This window comes from Chrysemys picta, chromosome 1, assembly GCF_011386835.1.
Source record: "Chrysemys picta bellii isolate R12L10 chromosome 1, ASM1138683v2, whole genome shotgun sequence".
NCBI classification, from domain to species: domain Eukaryota; kingdom Metazoa; phylum Chordata; order Testudines; family Emydidae; genus Chrysemys; species Chrysemys picta.
This window is the reverse complement of record NC_088791.1, coordinates 197540049-197556080: the sequence shown is the minus strand read 5'-3', so window position 1 is coordinate 197556080 and position 16032 is coordinate 197540049. Positions and strand designations below refer to the sequence as shown.

Here is a 16032-nt window from a genome sequence, read left to right as displayed (position 1 = left end):
TAACATCTGGGTCTGTCTCTTGTGTGTTTTGAGGGAGAGTCTCTATTGTGATAGAGAAGGCATTTGACACAGCCTCATTCCTTTTGGAGTGGATTGCAAAAAAATAAAATTCAAAGAATGAAGTGAAAGCAGAGTTGATATCTCTAATTGATATCTTGAAAAAGAACTTTAGGCAAATCAGATACAAGCTTTTTAGGTATGCCAAAGATCCAAGTTGTTAGAGTAGACCTTCAAGCAGTATGCATATTTATCTAATTAGCTGAAGCTAGCCCATCTGCTAGTACACCTCTACTTTGATATAACGCTGTCCTCGGGAGCCAAAAAATCTTACTGCGTTATAGGTGAAACCGTGTTATATCGAACTTGCTTTGATCCACCGGGGTGCGCAGCGTGCCCTCCCCCTCCTAGCCCCCGGAGCGGTGCTTTACCACATTATATCTGAATTCGCGTTCTATTGGGGTAGAGGTGTATAATCTTCTGATATAGTGCATTCTGCTGGGGTGGTCCTAGTTACAGAACACCGAATTAAAAAAATAATATTTTTGAGCAGTACTATAAAATATATACTAACTGGAATTATGTGAGAGAATCCTTAATGGAAGCTCATTTCTTATTCTACCCCCACTAGTGACCAGCATGTGGGGAGACCAAGCAACACACAACACTGAGTAGAGAAGATCATTGTGGTGGGATAATGATTGATATCTCAGGTTGTGATGTAGAATATTGCAGCTGATGGGGGTAATAATACATTGGAAATAGTCTTGTGTCGTTGTATTAAATAACATCAATTAGAAAGGACATTGTTTCTTTACGTAGGTGCATTTAACAGTGGTGGTGTTCCCCAGCACCAGCAATTTGTACTGAATGTCTAGCTGAATAACTAAGAGCATGTATAAAAAAAACTCTTGATGGATTTAAATTTTTTAAACCCAATTTATATCACTCACTGTGTGTGTGTGTGTGTGTGTGTGTTTTCTCTGCGGTAGTATTAGCACCTGGATATCCAGATGATAAGCACTTTAAGAACACTGAGGATTGTATTCTGAATGCCCATCAAATTTTGCACTATAAGAAGAAGGACTAGTTAAAGATCTCTCATCTTTGACTGCTGTTATTGAAAAGAACTTGTTTGGATTAATGGGCTAACTATAAACACTGCCCAAGATTTTCAAACTGACTAATGATTTTGGGTGCACTGAGAGACCCTTTTAGGCACTTTATTTTCAGGAAATGCTGAAATGCACCTACCCTCTGAAAATCCTTTAGGGCTTCTCAAGTTGGGCACCCAAATCCACTAATCACTTTTTAAAAACATTTTGAGCACTAACTATACAGGGAGGTTAGTTACTCTCATGTAGGGGAGGAGGTGGAAAGCAGAATCTTTAATCTTGCTGTAACTTCAGCCCCCTTCATAACCAGGAAACCCCCATATTTGTGGATGTCTCAGTGGCTCTATTTACATGGTTGAGTGGTTGCTGGATGATTCTTGCTAACTCACCACCTTGGAGTGTTCAGACAGATTTTACACCATAGACTCCAAAGCTAGCTCAAGCCTGATGAATTATGCTGGCTATGTATGTGGCTTGAGGGCAAGGAGTTGGTGGTTCTGTTCATGGGAGCTCCCTTCCAGCATGCCAAAGAGCAGCCTCTGTGCTTGTCTACAAAGGCAATTATTTCAAAGGAAAATTGCTGAAGGCAGCAACAAGAGCCAACATGGATAATAGAGGAGAGGTTCCTTCCCCACATTCTCAGGCTTTTCCTTCCTTCGTCTCAAACAAAACCAAAAAAACCCCCACACTACTTTTCTCCTCCCCCCCCACCCCCCCCAAAAAAAAAAAATCTCATAGGATTCCAATTCCAAAAACTTGGCTATCAGGTTAGTGTCCTTCCTGCTAACTGCGAGTCACTCATCACTCAACAGTACCACACCAGATTGTTACGTCTGCTAGACAGGATTTTGAGTTACCAGCTGCATTTTTAATTTTAATGACTGATGTTGATTCACATACATTTCCCACGAACGACCCAATAGAATATTTTCCTGCCCCAGAGTGTGAAGAAATACGTCAAGATAAAATGTTAAGATCTTCAATTGAAAAGTGCTAAAGCCTCAAGGCTTAGTTTGTAGTTAATGGCTAGCATCTGAAATGTGTTAAGAAGCATTGTTATTTAATTTTGTAGCAAATGTTTATCTTGCTTGGGTCCAGAGGCGGATTTACCATGACGGGGACCCCCAAAATTCAGGACAAATATCATCTGACAACCTGCCCATGAGTCCCAGCCAGTGGTGCAGCAGGGGTCAGGCAGGCTACCTGGCACATCTCTGCGTACCCCTGGCGTGGGGGGGCACACTGCTCCTGTCACAACTGCGCACGGAGACCCGCTGTCCCCTCCCCCCAAGGGGCACGCAGAGACGAGCCAGCACCAGGGCTAAGGCGGCTCCCTGCACACGCTGCCTTCCTCACTCTATGCCATGCCGTTCCTAGAAATGTGTCCCTGCGGCCCCTGGGTGGGTGTGTGTGTGTGTGTGTGGTCTCTCCGTGCATTGCATCACTCCCGCCCCAAGCACCAACTCCGCAGCTCTCATTGGACGGGAACTGCTGTGGGGGTGGCGCTTGTAGGCAGCAGAGCACAGAGATCCTCCCCCTCCCCCCCCGGTCCTGTGGCTACCCCCACCTAGGAGCCGCTGCCAGAGGGGTGTGCTGGTCTCTTTGGGAGCTGTGCCACCCAAGGTAAAGGGCGCACCCCTGCCCCAGCCCAGAGCCCACACCCAAACTTCCTCTCAGAGCTCACTGAGAACGTTGGGCAAAGAGTCACATGGCTCACTTAGCTGAATGCTTGGTTCAACACAGCCTTATGCTGTGATATGCTGGACAGTGTAAAACACCACCTTCTAGCTTATTTTTTTTGTTACGAAGTTGATTCATAAAATCAGTGGGTAAATACTTGGAGCACAGTAAGTGTTCAGCAGATCATCTTGATTTTGTTAAACTGGTTTCATAGTGTAACTGTCCTTTTCCTAGCAGAATAAATTCCTCTAGCACAGAAGAGGATCATTAAATTCCTATTCTAGAAGAGTAGTGGGCTAGATCTTGCTCAACTCAATACCTCTTTCAAATTTTACAAGGTTGCATTGGCAGCTATGGCATTTGCTGCAGAATTCCATGGATCTTTCCATTCCTTGCACTTCAGATCAGAGCATAAGAAGTAGCAAAGTTTCTTTGATTTTCTTTATAAGCTCTATCAGCACTTAGCTTTTCTGAGTAGTAGTTGAATCATGTGATTAAAAAGTCAGGTTCTATATAATAGCTTCATAAGGTGTGCAACACACTTAGGCCTTGGCTACACTTGCGAGTTGCAGCGCTGTAAAGCCGCTCCCAGCACTGTAACTCACTCCCTGTCCACACTGGCAAGGCATTTGCAGCGCTATATCTCTGTAGTTGCAGCGCTGCATGTACTACACCTCCCCGAGAGGAATAGCGAGTATTGCGCTGCCGTGCCAGTGTGGCCGCCCAATGCGCTGTGAATGGCCTCCAGAAGTATTCGGCAGTATCCCACAATGCCTGTTCTAGCCACTCTGTTCATCAGTTCAAATTCTACTGCCCTGGCCTCATGTAACCAACCATGTGACCGACCCTTTACATTCCCCAGGAATTTTAAAAATCCCGTTCCTGTTTGCTCAGCCCGGCGTGGCGTGGAGTGCTATCAGCGAATCTTTCCAGGTGACCATGCCTCCACGTGCCAAGCGAGCCCCAGCATGGAGCAATGGCGAGTTGCTGGAGCTCATCAGTGTTTGGGGGGAGGAAGCTGTACAGTCCCAGCTGCGCTCCAGCTGTAGGAATTACGATACCTTCGGGAAGGTATCAAAGGACATGATGGAAAGGGGCCATGACCGGGACGCCCTGCAGTGCAGGATTAAAGTGACAGAGCTGCGGAGTGCCTACCGCAAAGCCCGCGACACAAACAGCCGCTTGGGTGCTCCCCCCACGACCTGCCGATTCTACAGAGAGTTGGATGCGATACTTGGGGTTAATCCCACCTCCACTCCGAGCACCACCATGGAAACTTCAGAGCTGGGGGGCGGGGGGACGAGGAGGAAAACGGGCGTGATGGTGGTGGGCCAGATGGAGACACCCCAGAATCCCTGGAGCCATGCAGCCAAGAGCTCTTCTCGAGCCAGGAGGAAGGTAGCCAGTCGCAGTGGCCGGTACTTGGTGGAGGACAAACAAAAGAGCAGGTTCCTGGTAAGCGTGTTTTTTTTGTTTTTTGTTTTTGGGGGGGGAGGGGAATTTTTTCGGTGCGGGCTCTTTGGGAGAGGAGGGTTAGGCATGCATGCCTAGATGCGGAATAGTGCATTGATGTGGTTTATCACATCGCAGTAATCGGCCTCGGTAATCTCCTCGAATGTCTCATCCAGAACGTGTGCAATGCGCTTGCGCAGGTTTATCGGGAGAGCCACCGTGGTCCTTGTCCCAGCCAGGCTAACGTGTCCGCGCCACTGTGCCACGAGGGGCGGAGGGACCATTGCTGCACACAGGCAAGCTGCATATGGGCCAGGGCGGAAGCCGCATTGCAGTAGAAGACCCTCCCTTGCTTCCCAGGTCTCCCTCAGCAGCGAGATATCATCCAGGACAAACTCCTGTGGAAAATGTTGGGACAGTGTTCAGTGTAGGTGCCCCCTGAAGCTGTTGACTCTCCCCAAGGCACAGAAACCCAGAGGACAGTGCAGCCCTGAAACAATCGGTCCCCCTTACTCATCATTTTGAGGCTCCCGTGGGATGTGTGCTCTGTTTCAGATGGGAAAATTATGCTATTGTGTAGACCCTGTGTGTTTTGTACTCCTTAAATGCGGGGGGAATCATTACTCTGTCTGCTATAAACAATGCTGTCTCTGTTAAATGTTGCATTTTGCCTATACAGCTGCATCAACCTTGAGAACTCAGCCGTCCCTCTTATCACCTGCTCAGAGACTGCAAAGACTCAGGAAGAGACCGCGAAAAAGCAAAGGAGACATGCTGCAAGAAGTGATGCGGCAATCTATTAAAGAGAATGAGAGAGCACAGAACTGGAGGGAGAGAGAAAGCAGGATCCGCCAGGAAAACGCAGCGCACCGGCGGCAAAGCACCGCGCACCGGCAGCAAAACACTGATAGGCTCATAAGCATCCTGGAGCGCCAAGCAGACGCTATCCAGGAGCTGGTAGCCATGCAGAAAGAGGAGCAGTACCACAAACACACCCCCCGCCCACAGCCCTTGTCCCAAAACTCTTTCCGTTGTGCCCCACTGTCACCTCTAGCCCACTTTCCCCAACTTCCTTGTTCTTCACGCCACCCACTGCCTCCAACACCAGTATCTTCACCACCCAGCCCTGAAAACTACGACCCTTACTCTCTGCACTCAACCTCCATCACCATGCAGTATAGCTGCCCCGAAGTGCAGCACTCACTGCACAGCACACCAGACAGGACATACGCAAATCTGTGATTGTACCCCTTGTTTCTTTTCAATAAATGGATTTTTTGGCTTTGAAAACATTCTTTATTATTGCATAAAGTAAAAGACTCCTTAGCCCAGGAAATAAACAGGCACTGCAAGTCTGCTTGTCTGCTTAGCAAACACTGATTCCTAAAGATTGGAACTACTGCACTTCACTCCCGTGCAGGGCACTAGATATCACTGCTGGTTTTCAGCCTCAAATTGCTCCCTCAAGGCATCCCTAATCCTTGCAGCCCTGCGCTGGGCCCCTGTAATAGCCCTGCTCTCTGGCTGTGCAAATTCAGCCTCCAGGTGTTGAACTTCAGAGGTCCATGCCTGAGTGAAGCTTTCACCCTTCCCTTCACAAATATTATGGAGGGCACAGCATGCAGATATAACCGTGGGGATGCTGTTTTTGGCCAAGTCCAGCTTCCCATACAGAGATCGCCAGCAGGCCTTTAAATGGCCAAAGGCACACTCCTCAGTCATTCGGCACCAGCTCAGCCTGTAGTTGAACCATTCCTTGCTGCTGTCAAGGCTCCCTGTGTAGGGTTTCATGAGCCACGGCATTAACGGGTAAGCGGGATCTCCAAGGATCACAATGGGCATTTCAACATTCCCTACCGTGATCTTCCGCTCTGGGAAAAAAGTCCCGGCCTGCATCTTCCTGAACAGCCAAGTGTTCCGAAAGATGCGTGCGTCATGCACCTTTCCGGGCCAGCCTGTGTTAATGTCAATGAAATGCCCACGGTGATCCACAAGTGCCTGGAAAACCATAGCGAAATACCCCTTCCGATTAACGTACTCGGATCCTAGGTGGGATGGTGCCAGAATAGGAATGTGCGTCCCATCTATCGCCCCTCCACAGTTAGGGAACCCCATTTGTGAAAAGCCATCCACTATTTCCTGCACGTTACCCAGAGTCACGGTTCTTCTGAGTAGGATGCGATTAATGGCCTTGCCAACTTGCATCAACATGATTCCGACGGTCGACTTTCCCACGCCAAACTGGTTTGCAACCGACCGGTAGCTGTCTGGAGTTGCCAGCTTCCAGATTGCAATAGCCACCCGCTTCTCCACTGGCAGGGCAGCTCTCAATCTCGTGTCCTTGCGCCGCAGGGTGGGGTCGAGCTCCTCACGCAGTCCCATGAAAGTGGCTTTCCTCATCCGAAAGTTCTGCAGCCACTGCTAGTCATCCCACACTTCCATGATGATGGGAAACAAGCAGCGAATGGTGGGATCACGAGCCCTAAAGCAGTATTCCACGGTGCTGAGCATGTCCGTGAATGCCACAAGGAATTTTGTGTCGTACGCGTTACGCGGCTCGATAGCATCATCGGACTCCTCACCCTCACTCTCACTGTCACTTTGGATCTTAAGGAATAGTTTAACAACCAAACGTGACGTGCTGGCGAGATAAGTCAGCATACGCCTTATCAGTTCGGGCTCCATTTCCCGCAGACAGATTGCGCTGCACAGAAACCGTTGAAAGATGGCGCCAAAGGTGAACGGAAACAAAGGGATTTCTGGGATGCGAAGCAATGCATTACGGGGTGTTGGGACAGGACCCAGAATGCCCCGCACCCATGCCCCACAGCACCAGAATAGGAAAAGGTGCTCTGTGGGATAGCTGCCCATAATGCACCGCTCCCAATAGTGCTGAAATTGCCGCAAATGTGGCCATGACAATGCGCTGTGCAGCTGTCAGTGTGGACAGACTGCAGCGCTTTCCCTACTCAGCTGCACGAAGTCAGGTTTAACTCACAGAGCTGTACATCTGCAAGTGTAGCAAGGCCTTAGGACCAAATCATCGGATCATATAAATTGTGGTATTTTTCAGTTAAAGTCAACAGACCTTTGCTGACTTCCATCAGCCTGGGATCTGGCCCTGGGCATTTATCAGACCTGCTGGTTCTAATTGATTGAAGTGACAAACACCCTAATTCTTGTGTGATGTCTAAACTGCCCATGTTACAGCGTGGCTGCGCTCTGACATGGGCAGTGTACTCATGCTTTATCGCTAGGGGAGAGCTCTCCCAGCGATGATAAAATAACCACCCCGTGTGGTAGCTTTATCGCCTGGAAAGCGGCTCCTGGCAATAAAGTGCTGTCTCTAATGGCGCTTTTCAGTGCTAAAACTTCTATCGCTCAGGAGTTGGGTGGTGGTTTTTCCCCCCCCCACTAAAGTTTTAGTGCTGAAGATAGGGTTACCATACATCCAGTTTTTCCCGGACATGTCCGGCTTTTCGGCAATCAAACCCCCGTCTGGGGGGAATTGCCAAAAAGCCGAACATGTCCGGGAAAATGTCGGCCAGGCACTTCCCCTCCTGCGGCGGCTCTGCTCCTCCCCTGACTCTTTGGCTCTGTTTAAGAGCTGAGCGCTACGGGCTTTGGGCAGCCCCCATGCCTCCGGACCCTGCGCCGCCGGAGCCCGGGAGGGGAAGTGCCCGGCCGGGGGCGCAGGGTCCGGAGGCATAGGGGCTGCCCGAAGCCCGAGCGCTACCGGCTTCACGGTTTGCCAGGCAGCCTCCAGACCCTGCACCCGCGGCTGGGCGCTTCCCCTCCCGGGCTCCAGCTGCGCTGGGGAAGCGCCGGCCGGGTCTGGGGGCGCAGGGTCTGGGGGCTGCCCGGCAAACCCTGAAGCCGGTAGCGCTCTGGCAGCTCTTTTCGCGTGGCTGGGAGTGGGAGGGAGGAGGGGGCGGAGAAGGGGCGGAGTTGGGGCGGGGCTGGGGGGGGTTGGGAAATGGGCGGAGGGTCCTCTTTTTTTATTTGTTAAATATGGTAACCCTAGCTGAAAGTGGCAGTGTAGACAGAGCCTCAGTAGGAATTTTCTGCATTTTAACAAGTTTTTAGTGCAATTTTTTTTTAAACAGTTTTTATTAAGTCCACGTTTTCATTGCACTTTAAGGGGAAACTAGTGCTTCACATCCACCAGGCTGAAGAACCAAAATGCAGAAGTTTTATCTATTCTTGTATGTTTGGTGTGTGGTGTGTGGGTGTTTTTTTAGCCCATCTTCCAAAATACTTCACAAAGGTTTTAAGAACATAAAATGTTTCATTTAGACATTACTGAACTCAAACTTTTACTCCTTAGTGCTCGCAACCCCCCAGAATCCTTAGTGCAGCTAAAGTCCTCCCAACTTGGATATCTTGTGTATGTTGCAAGGGCTTGCATGGAACAAGAGCTTCTGATGATACATGACTTTTATACCTCTTTTTGTTGCTTGGAGAACAGAAGCAACCTGGTTTTATTGTTACCCAGGAGCCAAAGTTGCACAGTATGTTGTCCTATTGTTAATTTTTGGTTGTATTCCTTCCTAATAGGTGATCCTCTCTATTTCTGGTTCTCTGTCCTTTATATAAAACTTAGAACAGGGACCTGTGTATTTTCAGATTTGGTCTTAACTTCAGGTAAACAAATATGAACGACTAGATTGTGAAGTCAGCAGTAAGTCTTCTGCCGTGTTGCTTGCAGTGTGGGATCTTGTTCTGGGAGGTAGTGAAGGCCTCAACTCCCATTTACTTTAAAAGAAGCAACTCAGGGGGTCAGACTGCACATGGTTTGTGAATAATGCTTGTGTTACACAGTGTGGCAACAAGTCTGGATACATTGGATACTTGCCTGCTAATTTAAAATGAAGGTCAACATTTTCTGTGCTAGCTAGAGCTGGAGGACTGTAGTAACAAACTGGACTTGGTCATCTAATTGGAAAAACTCCCCTCTCTAAGGAACTAGTTTGAGGCTTTTGTCCCCAGACCTAATATAGCTTTGGTTACTTATGTGTAGCAAGGCAATCTGAGCAATACTGTCCTATCACGATTAGAAATGAGTTTGTCTTATGATTCACAAAAGGCTAATGATTTTAATAGCCAAGGGAGTTATGATTATGGTAAATCTAAGCATTAAATGTGCTCTGTTAAAAGCAAGTGCTGTGCATGTAATCAGTGGACGAATGGACTTAACACTAATTGTGGATACTGGACATCATCTGAGGCTCAACCAAGTAAGGATTATTAAGTGCATTATTCAGTGCTGTGAGCTAATGCGCGAAGGTACTTTGTCAGAACGAGGTAACTGTGTGTGTGTGTGTATGACTGTTTTGTGAATGACGGTTGAACCCTGTATGGTATGTTCTATTTCATCTAGGGAGCGTATAGAGCTATTGGAAGAAGCCAAGAAGATGGAAATGGCAAAGTTTCGTTACATTCTTCCTGTGTATGGCATCTGTAAAGAACCTGTTGGCTTGGTCATGGAATACATGGAGACAGGATCACTGGAAAAGCTACTGGCCTCAGAACCGCTGCCATGGGAGCTACGCTTCCGAATTATCCACGAGACAGCTGTGGGTATGAACTTCCTGCACTGCATGTCCCCGCCACTACTCCATCTGGACCTCAAGCCTGCCAACATCCTGCTGGATGCTCATTACCATGTGAAGGTAATGTCTGGGGTGTATCCCTACTTGAGTGTGCTTTTAGGTCTCACTTCTGCCCAATGGTATCTTTGCATGACTTTTGCTGATTTCAAAGGGAGTTGTACAGGTATGTGAGAGCAAAACTGTGCCCGGAGGGTTCTAAATAAATACTTCTAAGCCTGATTTGTACCATGTGAAACCTGCTTTTTGGGTTTAGTTAGTAATCCTCTCTTTTCCCCCGCCCTATTCTGAAGTGTTGCACAACTGGCTTGGTACAGGCTCTAAGGTCTCCCTCTGAAGAAGAGACCAGTTACAGTAGATCTTGGGCTCGATCAGTTAAAAAATAGCAGGGTCAAAGTTTAGTAGAAAACTCTGGCTTTTAGGTCTTTAGCAAATAGCTCACTCCTGTGATGGGGGGATAAGACCGTAAACATGGAGGGAAAAGGGATGTGGCCCTTGGAGGGATGATTTCTAAGTTATTTGTGTATGTTCCAAGATCTTTCACAGCACCCACTTAGCAGCCCTATTCCATCTGGGGCCTCTCCATGCACGTCCAAGTCTAGTCAGTATTAGCAGGCTTCGGGCTGGAATCCACAGGAATGACTGAATTCCTGCTCTTCCCCTCCTCCCCCCAACTGGTTTGCTCGGAGTTGATACTGTGAAAAGTGAGCCTCCCATCATACCAGCCACACCCATCATAACGTTCACTTGGAGGTTTTCATGGGCTTAGTGTTAAGAAATTCTTTTTTCGCTTAATTTCCCCCTCATCAGCCAAGTCGTGACCATTTGAGGTGGATTTTTCTAGTCCTGTCATCCACTCTGTTAAAAATGTGGGCTTTCCTTGTGTTTGGAATTTGAGCTCAGTGCTTGTTTTCTAGTTTGGGGCCTGATCCTGCCCCTGCTGAAGTTAGTGGCAAAACTCTTATCCTCAAGGGTGCAGGATTTAGCCCCTTGTTTGGTGGTCACATGTATCTTGTATCAAAGTGGTGACCTGCTCCCCCAAATGGATAAACAGCTTGTTCTAGTCTGTCAGCTCCTTTTGAGTTCTTTACCTTGGAATGAACCCAACTCTTAAATGGTAAATAAATAATTACAAAGTCATTTAAAAGACACACTCATGCACAGCTCCTTACTGTTCCTGACTGAAGCAGATCTTTGTATATATGCTGCGAACATGAGTGGTGCACTGGGCTAGCTCTGTATATGTTCTAGGTGTGGCGGAATAGGGCGTTGATGTGCTCTCACATCGCGGTAATCGGCCTCAGTGATCTCTTCAAAGGTCTCATGCAGAAGCTAGGCATGCGCTTGCACAGGTTCCTTGGGAAAGCTACTGTGCTCCTTGTATCAGTCAGGCTAACATGTCCGTGCCGCTGTTCCATGGCACACAGGCAAGCTGCATATGCGCCAGGGCGGAAGCCGCATTGCAGTAGAAGACCCTCCCTTGCTTCCCAGGTCACCCTCAGCAGCGAGATATCGTCCAGGACGAACTCCTGTGGAAAATGTGGGGACAGTGGTCAGTATAGGGGGCCCCCCTGCAGCTGTTAGCTTTCCCTAAGGCACAGAAACCCAGAGGACAGTATGGCCATGAAACAATCAGTCCCTCTTGCCCCTGTGCTTATTCACCATTTTGGGGCTCCCATGGGTTATGTGCGCTCGCTTTGGGATGGGCAAATTCTGCTATTGTGTAGACTGTGCTTGTCTTTAAGTATGGGCGAATCATTGCTCTGTCTGGTGTGAACAATGTTGCCTCTGTTAAGTGTTGCATTTTGGCTTTAGAGATGCAACCTTGAGATCTCAGCCGTCCTTGTTATCACTGGCCGAAAGACTCCAAAGAATGGGAAGAGGTGCTCTGAGATAGCTGCCCATAATGCACTGCTCCCCGTGCCACTGCAAGTGCCGCAAATGTGGCCAAGCTAGTGTGCTTGCAGCTGACAGTGTGAACACACTGCAGCATTTTCCCTACTGTGCTCTCCGAGGACTGGTTTAATTCACAGCGCTCTGCATGTGCAAGTGTAGCCTGCCCTGAGTGAACAAACAGTTGCAGGCTGCAAAAGAAGAGTAGATTCGTGTTCTGGGGGAAAAGGTTCTTTACAAAGTATGTGTCCTTAAGCCAGGAAACAAACAAAACAGCTCCCAAATGCAGTAAATAGGAAATGCTCCTGTATGTCCTTCCACTTTCTAAAATAAAAACCACACCCGTCTTTTTACAAGCACAATATTTATTTTAAAAATTCCATGCGGGGATGATATTAACTTCTGTGCAGCCCTATTGCATTAGTCATCAAGTGGATGCCTTTGTACAATAAAGTTGTCTCTGGGGTGTTGCATAGTATTTTTGTTTAGTTTTATTATTGAGGCATAATTAACAGGGTGGTGTAAACCACAGCCGGAAACAAATGAATATAAGAAATCTATTTCAAAGATGTCTTGGTGATGTCTTGTCTTGTCTTCTTTAAATGATCTATTTATGGTAAAGCTTTGCTAAGCATTTTTTGTAGTTCATGCAGCTATTTACAAGTATCCTACAGTTAGAGATGGAAAAGACCCAGTAGATGATCTAGTCCAGTTCTCTGCTCATGCAGGACTGGTTTCCTATACTACTTTTTCTAGTGTCTTGTTCAGTTCCAAGCAATGGGTCTTTCCAATACTTCCATTGGGAAGATGATTCCACATATTAATAAGCTTCACTATCAAGGATCTTTTCCTGATATTCAGCCTGTATTTTCACTGTCTTAATTCTGACCCATTACTCCTTGTTGTTCCCACTTGTACCAATCTAAGTAATTCCTCTCTCTTCTTAGTGTTTGCCCCCTTCAAATATAGACTGTAGTCTTTGTCTCCACTTTTCACTTAGCCAAGCTAGACAAAATTGGCTCTGGCAATCTTTCTTGATAATCTTATGATTTGGACGGTTTGAAATAACTCTTCTCTGCTTTCCCTGTGATTTTCCAGTATGTCTAGTAATTGGGTGCCCAGGAACAAATGCAATATCTCAGATGCTGCCATAAAGAGCCATTCGAGTAGATCTGATGCCTCTTCATGTTCGTCCATAAAGTGCATTGGCCTCTTGTGCTGCAGTACCTACTCTTAACTTTCTCGCAGCTACTGCTCGTAGGTCTTTTTCAGCATTACCGCTTTCCAGGTTCTCCTCCCATTAAATATCAGTTTCAGATCACTTTCCCTGGATGTACTAGTCATTTCTTTTTTCTTCTCCCGGCTAACTTCATTTTGCTGCTTTCTGCTTCAGTTCCTGATCTCTCTAGAGTCTTCTGTTGTTTGTTTGTTTTGTTTTTGTTTTTTTGTTTTCTACCCTGGCTGGTATTTACAACTTCTCGCAACACAATCCACAGGATCCTTTGGTCTACTCTTCATTCCTCCTTCCAGATATCTAATAAGATCAGATCTAAGGACAATTATTTAGCTAGACCCCATCTTAATGCCCCCCCCCACACACACACACACTTCCTCTGTATCATTAGTGTTCCTATCTAAACAAATGTTAGGAGTGAGACTTTGTGAAACATTTAAATGTTATTGCATCTACCACTTTCCTGTCACTTGCTAATTTTGTTTTATTAAAGAAGTGAATGTGAACTTTAAAGGGGCACAGTCAAGTTGAAAGATGTATTTCTGTCTGGCAATGTCCTTAGTACTTACTGTAGTACAAGTAACGTTCAAAATTACTCAAACTGAAAAGTTAGACTAGCTTTTTCTGTTCTGCAGTTTACTTTGTTAGTAGTGTGTGTTTGTCAGCTTCTCCTTTGCTGAAAAGCTCGTTCTAAATATTCACTGAGGAACAGAAAAACCCTTTGGGGGGAAAAAAATATATATTTTTAACATTTCAGGGTATTGTTTAAAGGATGGCCTATCAGAAACTGGGATTCTTTTTAAATTAGTCAGAGTCCTACAATTAAGAAATATTTCTACTAGCAAAGGCTTTAAATAAATTGGGGACCGTTCAGGGAAATGGAGACAAACAAAAGTTAAATACCATCTATCCATACAGCTTGCATTAGTTAATGTAGCAATTTGCTTTCACTCCATCATGTGAGAGAGTTATCAAGAAATGCTAAAAACTAAAGTTCCATTTTTTGAAGCTAAAACACACAGTTCGCTGCACCCATTCAATGCAAGCTTAAACACCCGTCTGTTTCCAAAAGTCGTCAAAACCATAGCATCTTTGTAGCTCTCCAGGTGTCTGTTCATATCTGCCAATGAAATAAACACCAGGCACGCCGACAGAGATTAATATTTAATCTTGTTTTATATTACCTAATCTTGTTTTATATTACCTAACCTGTTTATGAACTCTGTCACTGAGTGTGATGCAATGAACCCCAGTTGATGACTAAATGCTTTGGTTTTATTCACAGAAAAATAACACACATGAGATTACAGGCTAAAAGCACCAAGTGCCTTCCACAGTTCTGGCTTGTATAACATACAGAATATTGTGTGCAAAAATCCCAATTTAAACTCGCTGTTTAATTCCCAGAATTCAGACCCCAGCACTGTTATGAAACAGCTGACAGCTCAGAGGGCATTATGGATAATGATCTGCAAATATAATGGGTAATACCAGGTATGCCCATGTACTACGTCTCTTTGAGAATCAGTTTCTCCAGAATGGTCATTAAAAGTAGCTTTTGAAATCCTGTTTGACCAGACCAGTATTCAGAAAGTTATTCTGAGCACATTATACTGATGATCAGAATAGAAATGTGTGAGCTTAACAAGCCAAAAATGCTGCGGCCAAGCTCCATGAACAAACTGAAACCCCTGGGAGAGAAATGATTTGATATCCTCAAGTTCAGTACCAAATGCTATTCTGATAGATGTACAGAAACACATGTATAAATACTTTAGCTACTCTTTCCTCATCATTGACCGTATGAAATTCAAAGGAAGAGGCTCTTTAAATGCTCTGAATATTAAAGATCCTGTGGGAGCAGGAAAATGTTTCTCAATGTCTCCTCATCTCAGTACACATGCTGTATAGAACGCTGTCCTCCACCCCAGAAGTGGCAGCAATTTTTAACTGCTTTTATTATGTAAGCTCATGAATCACATTGAAATGAAAGGCTCCATATGAAAGTAAATTACTATTCTAAGGAATTAAGGTTAAGGTTTCCTCTAACGATGATGTCACCCACAAATGCCTTTTGGGAGTTTCCAGTTGCCTGTAGTTGTGTGTATTTGCTAGTTAGAGAAGATATCCATTCCAAGAACACACTCACATGCCAAACTCTGAATCACTACATTTAACGTTGTCATTTTGCATAACTTAATAGGTGTGTTTGGGGGACAACTCTAACAAGCTAATTAAAGGGGAAAACCTACATTAAATGGTTACATTTTCCACCTGCCATATGCTGCTTACTGGTGTTAATAAAAGCTGTGTGACTAAATACCACACACTTTTGAAAACTTACTTCAGAGGACCTAATTTAATCCCACAAAAGCTCCCTCCAGAAAATGCCTGTTTAACTTGGGTGTTGCAGCCCTCAGGTACAGTACTTTAATTTCCAGTGCCCTTTGCAGTATGTTAGCACATTCAAGGTGGAAATTTGCTGTTGGATTTTCCTTTTATCTATATACATTTGACTCTGTGTTGTCCTTTTGTACATTCATGCTAATATGTTTCCAAACCAAAAACCCAACAGACCTACAGAGATGCGCTGTACAGTTCCAATGTTACTTTTGTTTCCTTACCTTTGTTGGTTCTAAGACCTTTAATCTAATCTATATTGTAGTTCTGGGAATTGCTGACTTGGATCTATAAAGAAAAGGTGAGCAAGGAGCTGTTCTGAACTTAGGAACTTTTTACATATGTGCAATTTTATATTTCACTTTTCACTTCAACTGAACACTAAATTTTTACATTGTTTATCTTAGGGTGGTATATTACTTCCATTATGAGCAAACACTCAATGCCCTGTAAATCTTATGGGAAGTGCACAATCCACTACCTTGCACTGTGTTAGTCATATAATACAGGTACCAGGACTCTTCCAAGTTGGATCTGTTCAGACTTGCATAGTCAGATCGCTGATTAAACAGACATTTTAGGGCTGTATTTTTCAGAAGCACTGAGCACCCAGAACTCCTGTTGCAGTTAATAGGAGCTGCAGGTTTTCAGC

At 45.7% G+C, this 16032-nt stretch overlaps 1 protein-coding gene and 1 long non-coding RNA gene across 3 annotated transcripts in view; both read left to right on the top strand.

Moving 5' to 3' along the window:
- Positions 1-16032, top strand: part of RIPK4 (receptor interacting serine/threonine kinase 4) — a 47976-nt gene that overhangs the window by 19246 nt on the left and 12698 nt on the right. For both annotated transcript variants that reach the window (XM_065577660.1, XM_005304463.4), the window contains exon 2: positions 9625-9916. In XM_065577660.1, the coding sequence (XP_065433732.1) occupies positions 9659-9916 (258 nt within the window). In that variant the 5' untranslated portion in view covers positions 9625-9658. The remainder of the gene's footprint in view (positions 1-9624; positions 9917-16032) is intronic.
- Positions 3655-5534, top strand: LOC135977331 (uncharacterized). Its single transcript, XR_010594769.1, has 2 exons — positions 3655-4247; positions 4924-5534. It is a non-coding gene; the product is annotated as an uncharacterized LOC135977331 (long non-coding RNA).